The 9,188-nt window shown below is 28.8% G+C and overlaps 1 protein-coding gene across 1 annotated transcript; it reads left to right on the forward strand.

Moving 5' to 3' along the window:
- Positions 1-1,013: 1,013 nt before the first annotated feature.
- Positions 1,014-3,006, forward strand: Prosalpha3 (proteasome alpha3 subunit). Its single transcript, XM_076308758.1, has 3 exons — positions 1,014-1,136; positions 1,782-2,409; positions 2,647-3,006. Exons 1-3 carry the CDS (start codon positions 1,134-1,136, stop codon positions 2,787-2,789), a joined length of 774 nt encoding a protein of 257 aa, XP_076164873.1. The 5' UTR covers positions 1,014-1,133; the 3' UTR covers positions 2,790-3,006.
- The last annotated feature ends 6,182 nt before the right edge of the window (positions 3,007-9,188 follow it).

Below are 9,188 nucleotides of genomic sequence, written 5' to 3' on the forward strand. Positions count from 1 at the left end.
GTGCAACTCAAATTACATGTTTTAGAGATTGGCTACTGTATATATAAAAAGAACATCGCACATAACGATTGCGCAATACGATAAATTGTCACCTTTTCAATTGGAAAATTGTCAAGTTGAAAGTAAACAAACGATGAAAATGTAAAAATAATTATATAGCTTTCCGTGATAACAAATTATTATTTATATGTTAAAAAATTGATCTTTTTAGAATAAACGTCTAGTTTGTTTTAATTTTTTTCATGAAATTTGAATGTTTAAAATAAGTCAGTAAATTAGATAAAAAGTTATATATAAATTAAAATCAGTTCTCTTATGTTTATTTATACATTATCTATAATTTTTATAATCTAATAGAAACTTGCTAACAGATTGTATCGTTTGATTTCCGTTACTATTGCTATACATTGTAAAACTATAATATTTTTACGTTTTCTTTCACCATAGTCATCCATAACTATTTTTTGTTTAATATACAGAATACAAATAAAGTATGCATGAACAAAACCAGGGATTTTATAGGAGCGTATTAACAGGCACTTTATCTCAATTTGATTACACCTAATATATTAATTCTTATCGTGTAAGGTTTAAGGTACCGGCTTCGACACCAAACAAGAATCTTGGTTGATGCGTAGTTGGTAATTTTCTCCTATAATTACAATTAATGAATTTCAGTATATATCTGTAATTTAAAATAATTAGTAATGATTTAAAATAGAACCGTGCTTAGGTATTTCGTCGCACCTAAAGCAACATTGGAATACGGCACCCTTCGTCTATTTTCTCTGTGCTAGATCACTACTGTAAAATAGTTTTATACAAAATATGCGAACAGTTAAAGTCCTGACCTAGAACAAAATATATAATTTTATTTTATTATAATAAAAGTATTTAATTTGTATGTATTTACAGGACAAGTAAAATTATTTCATACTCTCTGTTGATAAGTTATGTAAACAGCAGTTCTATTATAGAACATACCTATGTTGATAAAAGTTTATCTGATTTGCGGAACACTTGTATGCCGAAACTCTTCAGACAAACACTAACATAAATCAGTTTTAGCTGTAGTGTCAATTTTTCGATTCACGTGCGTAGTGATATAAACCTAATAAAAAAAATTTTGCATAATGGTAAATTTTAAATAAATTCATTTAATGTCATTATCGTAATAAGTTTCACTATTGTTACTTTTTAATTAATTTTCTTGTAAAATTTGATGAAGAGGTTATATAAATTGCACTGTCATCGAGTGAAAACAGAATGTTTTAAATAATTATGACAGAATAATAGTAAATTAGAATTTACAGTTGAATTTATTATTATAATTTGAATATTTAGTCGACTTATATCTGTAAAATTTGTTATTTTATGTCTCATTAAAGTGAAATGACTTTTATTATAAATTTATATTATTTACATTTATATTGTCTAATAATTAAACATTGTGGTTCTTTGATGCTACTTTCTTGTCAATTATAAAGAAGTTTTATGTTCTTTATTAATAAATAATCTAAATATGTAGGTTAGAATTGTAGAGTTTGCACATAGTTTGTCATTAGTTCTAATAATGCTGCATCATTTTAACGACATTCATTGAACTAATTACTAGTTTAAATAAAATATGAATTTGATTGATAAGAAGAATATATCACATTACTAATTTTTATAATTAAACATAAAATTTTATTGGAATACTATAAGTTTATAAAATAAAAAATGTAATTTTTAAGATAATTAAATTTCTATGTCCTTAATTCAAAATATTATCTAAACAGGCTCGCAGATATGATACACGTACAACAATCTTTTCCCCAGAGGGTCGTCTCTACCAAGTAGAGTATGCAATGGAAGCTATAAGCCATGCAGGTACATGCCTTGGTATCTTAGCAACTGATGGCATTTTGCTTGCAGCTGAAAGACGCAACACAAATAAACTTTTAGATGAAGTTTTCTTTTCTGAAAAAATTTATAAGCTTAATGATGATGTTGTTTGTTCCGTTGCTGGTATCACTTCTGATGCCAATGTATTAACGAATCAATTGCGCCTAATTGCACAACGCTATCTTTTACAATATGGAGAACCAATCCCTTGTGAACAACTTGTTTCGTGGCTTTGCGATGTAAAACAAGCATATACACAATACGGTGGAAAGAGACCTTTTGGAGTTTCAATTCTGTACATGGGTTGGGATAAACATTATGGATATCAATTATATCAATCAGATCCAAGTGGAAATTATGGAGGATGGAAAGCAACTTGCATTGGAAATAATTCTGCAGCTGCAGTGTCATCGTTAAAACAGGAATACAAGGATAAAAAGACAACATTAAAAGTTGCTATGGCATTAGCTGTAAAAGTACTTTCAAAAACATTAGATATGAATAAATTATCTGCAGATAAAGGTGAGCATATTTGTTTAAAATTTGTATTTAAATTTTATCAAAAATTACAGTGTAATAGTTTTTATTTAAATTTCCAGACCAGTTGACCAGTTCCAAAATTATTTGGAATAATATATTCAATAATATTGTTTTACATTTTAGTATCACTAATTTAATGATAGCATGACCAAATAAACATATATATTGCTGCAAATATATAACTTATAATGTTTTAACAATTAATCTTTCTTATTTTAGTGGAAATGGCTACCTTAACAAGAGAAGATGGTAAAACCAAGATGAGAATCCTTCCTACAAGTGAAATTGATGCCTTAATTGCAGAATATGATCGTTTAGAAGCACTTGCTGAACAAGCCAAGAAAGAGAAACAAAAATTATAGGAAACAAATATATGTGTTGTATTTTTTCTTGATATTGTTTCGTTTAAAAAATATTATTTTGGAATTTCATGAATTTTTTTACATAGTCTTTCACTTCCACATTGATCAATCGTCCAGTACTTCTTTGTGTAGCACGTTCGATATTAAAAAGAAAATGTGACAGAGACAGAGAAAAAACTTAATTAATAATGGAAAAATAAAATAAAAATTTCTATGATTCAATGACTACATTCTTTCCTTTAGGTTTCTATTAAATTTATATTAGTATCATTCTGTTTTAATATTATTTTTTGAACTAGTATAACAATAGAATTTGTATATATTATACTTAAAATGATTAATTGTTATAAAATTTGGAAACATTGGGAATACTAAGCCAAACCATGTCTTTATATTTTTAATAACAATGCGTGAGTAATACAACAGATTGTGTTAGAATAAACATATTTATACAGTATCCTATTTGTTTTAATACTGGTAAGAATAGAGGCAAATTTTCGACTGGTTTTTATTTTTTATGATTCATAAGACTTAAACTACTAAAACCAATAAAAACATAAATAAAAGAAATAAATATTTTTATTTTTGTAAGATACGTGAATGGTTTTATTCTGGTAATAGTAAGTTCTAAACTCAAAATCTTAGGAAATAATTACATAATTCATTTAAGAGGAAAATTGTAGAAACAAAAATTTTAGGTTAGTACAATGCTGATTAAATATTTGATAAGCAAATACAGTTTTAATCTTACATACTTTTTGCCAAAGCTTACAAAAAGTGTTTTAAAAATTTGATCATAAAAAGATTAGCACATATGCGATTTGAAACAATAGTCAGAAAATTAACTTAATCAGAGACTAAACAAATTAAATTTATCTTAAATATATTTCGCTTATAAAAGATCAAGAATCAAACATAAAATAATTGCACGTTATATAATAATGTTTGTACGAAATATAAAAACTGTAGAATATAATTAAATTTCATATTTATACACAAATATATTTGTAATGTTTAAGGAGGAAAAAAGTTGAACTGACAACTAAGTTGTCATAAAATATTAAAATGTAAATAAAATATTTTATCGTGACAGAAACTTATTACAGTATTTACATTTAAAGTATGAAGTACATGCAACAAATTTCCCTTGAGTAAATCATTTATAGTGCAGATTTAATTTTTTATTAGAAAATTTGAATTATTTTTTGATTTTTAGAATTTTTAAATATTTTAATATTTCAATGTAAAGAAGATACTTCTAGCCAATTATCTATATGTACATACTGAACTAGATTATATTATTAATGTAATAGCATTTCTATTATATTTGGTATTCGTTCAGTCTTATAGTTGGATGAATTTTATGTTATATTTCAGGTATTATAATTGTAAGGTATGTACAATATTTTTACCATGATATTAATGGAACAAGAAATTCTTTTTTCAATACTAAATCGTTTATATTAATTGCCTTTCTAAATATATAGGATACTAATAAATTGTGATATATTTACTTAATGAATGTGAAAGGTAGTAGAATAGTATTTAAACAATCTTATTTAAGAAAAAAGAATCTGACAGTTATAGGATGATACGTATCTATGAACCTGAAAGGATAGTGTGAAATCAGTAAGCTCAAATTCTTCTTAAATTACAACGGAGATATTTTATTTATTACTGCTAGCTAAGGTCATACTTAGTTGAACAGTCAGTTCGATTTAAATAGATTTATAAAAAATTATACAAATTAAAAGTAAAAGATATATATATATGAATTAAATCAATTGGTAAAAGTTTTAAAAAAAATTAAAAAAAAGTTATGTGTCGAGTCATATTGACCAGGCTGTCAATGCGGTCCCACTCCCGGGCGCGATCCCACTACTGCCCGCCACGGAGACTTTTGGCTGCTGGGTTTCCCCTCTGGCCCGGTTCGCCTCTCTTTAGCCAACCTGGCCGCCCTGGACTCCTCCAGGAAGGCCATATTGATGGCGAGCTTAGTGCGGACGCCCAGTCAACGTGAACCCCGCACCAGCAGGTACCCCCGACCTCAGACCCTCCAACATAACTAGCCTCCGAGTAGCCGGATTACAGGAGCCGCCGCACTCCCAGCTGAAAGATATGTCTACTATTCATCTATTTCTATCACTATTTTGATCAATTTCTTAGAAGCAGCAATGTAAAAGGAAAATTATTTTCGAATTGGCACGTGTTAAAAACATGAATTACAACTAGTAAAATATTTTCGTTCAACTTTATTACGAATTAGATGTGGACTGGAGAACAAATCAATATGGCGTACGTTGCATTACACATGTGTCTACCTTCAAATTTTGATATGAACTAATATTAACCAAGTGTCGATAATGAAGTATATTGGTCGGTATTATTGTTGGTAACACCGATTGTACCTACTGTCGATAAAATAGTACCAAATGCACAGTACGATATAAATTTTATATCTTATCTGCGATGAATATATGTATGTGGGCAAGTAGTCAGATTCATTATTAAAAAACAAGATGTCATTTTCTAAAATTGAAGATTTGTTAGTATACTTTTATTAAAGTATGCTAATAAGTAGATAAATACGTGTATTTCTTTGCAAGCTATTTCTTATTTCCTAGTAACAGTAAACATTCACTGTATATGTTTACAAAAAATTTACTAATAAATATATACGTATACTTACACATACTTGGGGATTCTCCGTTAGAATGAGGAGTTCAGTTTACAAGAATATAACGGGTGAAAAACGGATTGAGGCACAGACGAGGTATAGAATCTATATCTCATCTTCGTTGAGGTAGGGAGAAGAAAAGATCAACGGTTGCGAGGAGTTAAACTGGATCTTCTCCCCGAGGCACTGCTTTCAACGATTCGAATAATAGAGGAAAGAGAAAGAAAAACGAGACGATAGGGTTGGGTACTTGTATCATTAACCGGTTGAAACGCATAAATTTGATGTATATCAATTGCTGTTGCATAAAAACTGTAACTTAGAGTCTGCAAGTGTATATATGTTTTCTTTTTTATAAATATTCTCTTTAAAGACAAAACAATTTACATTCTTAAACAGACATAACAATTGCAAAGTCTTTAAAAAATTTCCGCCAGTTTTTCTACACTATATTTAAAGGAAATATTCAATTAATTTAATATTAAATAGGGGAATTGAAGTTGAAGCTAATTACAATCAAAATTCGAAATTGACACGAATTTTGTTGCTATAAACTTGTGATTTAGAAAATTATAAGTATGTAAGTCGACTTTGTTGAACAATTGATTCTCTTTTCATTTGAAACAAAATTTATTACTATGATTTTTAAACTTCTTTTAAACTTCTATTTTTATTCTTACATTTTGTTCACTGCCAGTATTAGTAATTAACACGTTTCATAAGATCAAGGTATTTATATTTTTTTAATTCTTTATTTTCTCTTTCCTATTACTCTTATAGTTAAATACGCCAACAGGACATTAATATTACAAAAATTAAAAATTGTTTTTAATTCTGACAAGGTCAATTTGTCCATCTATCTAGACTAAGCATTTTTTTCCAGTTTAGTGATTGTTATGCACTCGGGAATCCATTTTTTTATATCCTATGTAAAAATATAAGAGAAAATTGTATAGAATGAATTACAGATGTAATAATTATGTTAATATCTTATTAATTTTTACCTTTAATATGGTAAACCCATAACTATTCTGATCTTCCTTTCCTGATATAGATTTTACATCGTAAGAGACAAATTATTATTTATTTATTGTAATTTTTTATCATAGTGTATGATTTGAAACATATTTTAAAGAATAAGAAATTTCATGATGTAATAATTACAATTATGTTATATTTAATTCATTTGGAAATTTTAATTTCAATGCTAAAGTTTTGATGACAAAAAGTTGTAAATATAGCATCAAATATTGTACAAAATTGGGACTCTAATGCAATACGTTCTCTTCAAGTGAATTTTTTTTACAGCAAACAGAAAACTTGTATACTTATCGTTGTAGTTTGCACTTATTGTTGAACTTTAAAATACTTTCTTATTCGAAAATGTTATGCATAGGAAACGTTAAAAAGTGTCTCAAGAATTCTAAAAGTTCGTTTCTTTTCACACGAATGTCATTCGTTTAACGGTTTCAGAGAATAATACAATGGGTGATTAAATTATTACGAACATCTCGAAAAATTACATACTTCACATTTTCGATGGTATTTTATCGTGTAGATACAAACCTCGATTATAGTTCCATATGTTCGCAAGAATTATATGTTCGGTTAGCGCAGGAAGGTGTCGATTTCTAACAAGCTACTATTTTTGTGCTACTAACTGTAATTTAATTCAATATTATTTTTATAACAATTCGAATACGAAATAATAACGACGAAAGAAATCTCGAGGAAAATGATATGGTAGATATGCAAAAACTCGTGAACAATTTTACTTTCCCCGCTTGACGGCCTGTCTCAGATTTCAAAGGTATCTTAAACTTCTTCCCCACGTGTAGTTCAATTCTCACGAATCGAAACCTGCACCCTTCCCCTAAGGCTCAAAAGAAACGACCGTTACCATCTTTCCCCTCTCAATCATCCCTCTGGTTGTGGTGTGTCCGAATAGCGAGCATCCCCTTCGTCAGCCCGGAAACAGGTAAAAATCTCCGTTTGCATGACCTTCAACCCCGTGGGATCAAAGAAAGAGGGTGCATTGTACTGGGAAATTTTCTCACGAACCATCGTAACGTCTGCATATGTCGAAACGACTATTTAAGGGTTGCCAGAACGTCCGAACAAGCAGAAGTGTTTCGCAAGTCGCAGTGGAGAGTACACGGTGAGGATCCTGAGAGGATCGTTTCATCAAGGACCTCTAAGGAGAAGGTGAGTCCCGTTTCTGGCAACTTTGATCTTGGTGCTTCGATAGACTACGCAAAAATTTCACGATCTAGGGCAACCTTTTTCCTATTTTCGTTTCCGTTATATTTTATTTTACTTTATTTCATTCCGTTGTTTTTCTTTCTTTTCTTCTTAATCGTTCGACATTTGATCGTCTTTTTCGCGTATTATCAAATCCATTGTGACAAATCTTCCGGACAGACATTTGTGACGGTTTCATTAATTGCTTCTCTCGGGAAAATTCTTACAATATTTCATTAATTTGACGAATCGTTGATACTAAACATATTTGAAAATTACGGGAAATTGTTGGTTCTCGACTCTTTAGAATGTGTTACAGTAATGTTATTTGGTTTGCATTCAATTTCGGGGAATTGAATACAAGGATTCGTTTCGAAGTCTAGATCAGATGATTGTTTGTAATCCAATCTGTTGAAACTGCTACAGAATTTTCAATGAACAAATTTTAAATGTAATCACAAATAATTTATCTGATTGTGAATGTAGTCACCGTTTGTTTGTGCGCGGTTTTGAACAAATTTCGTGATCATTTTTGGTATCGTGATCTCGATATATTGTTGGAAAACTTTTGTTCTTAATCATGAAGAGAGGTTGCAGTATTTTGGATTTACTTAAACAAAATTTGAACAATTCCCTACATTCGCTGACAATAGTCGTATGTAACAATCTTTCGATTTACATCTAAGAACAGTTCTACGATCTTCGATTTTTAAATTGTCAAAAGTATCGTGAAATTTCTAATTCTATTATTATGGATTATCGCAAAATTTCCAAAAACCTACTATTTAATAATCAGAAAGTAAATAAGAATCATTTATCGATTTGCCCTTTATTCTAAAAAGACGCGTATGATATTAAGTATAAAGTAATTTACTATAAACATTGCAAATCTTTCTAAAATGGTATGAATTATCTGGAAAATCGCAATAGTTATACTTAGCATATGATAGTCATTATTGCACTGTTCCATTAATGCAAACTCAGAATTTAAAATAAAGTTAATTTTATTTTTGATCATTAAGCTAAAATAGAAACTTTCAGTTTATTTCGAAAGCTATATTGTAATAATTTTTCGAAAACATGAACAACGACAAAATTGTTTATACAAAAAATAATAATTCGTTTTGATAAACGTTAACTGAAGCAGGAAAAGTATGAAGTAAAAATAATACGAAGTATTTTGTTCAATACCTTTTCTCCTGCAATTGAAGTTTTTCAAAATATCTCGAAATATTTTTCTCATGGAACACTGGAAGAAAATGTTGAAAGGTGTTAAATGATTCTCCATAGAGCATATATAATAATTGTCGAGCACAATCGAAAATCTTCTGTTACGAATTGAATAAAATTACTGAATAAAATAGGAGTCGAATCGAATTATTGGATAATATTTAGGAAATTGGTAATCTAACTTCCTGAGAGAAATTCGTATGATCATTTCTAAAAAAGTTTAATGTGATTTACATAAAAAATATTCAAAT

The sequence above is a fragment of the Ptiloglossa arizonensis genome, chromosome 4 (assembly GCF_051014685.1).
Source record: "Ptiloglossa arizonensis isolate GNS036 chromosome 4, iyPtiAriz1_principal, whole genome shotgun sequence".
In the NCBI taxonomy this organism is placed as follows: Eukaryota; Metazoa; Arthropoda; class Insecta; order Hymenoptera; family Colletidae; genus Ptiloglossa; species Ptiloglossa arizonensis.

What these genes read in the sequence shown, in the direction of transcription:
- Prosalpha3 (XM_076308758.1), top strand. An exon ending in TAAATTATCTGCAGATAAAG is followed by an intron (nt 2,410 to 2,646) that starts GTGAGCATATTT and finishes TTCTTATTTTAG; the next exon opens with TGGAAATGGCTACCTTAACA.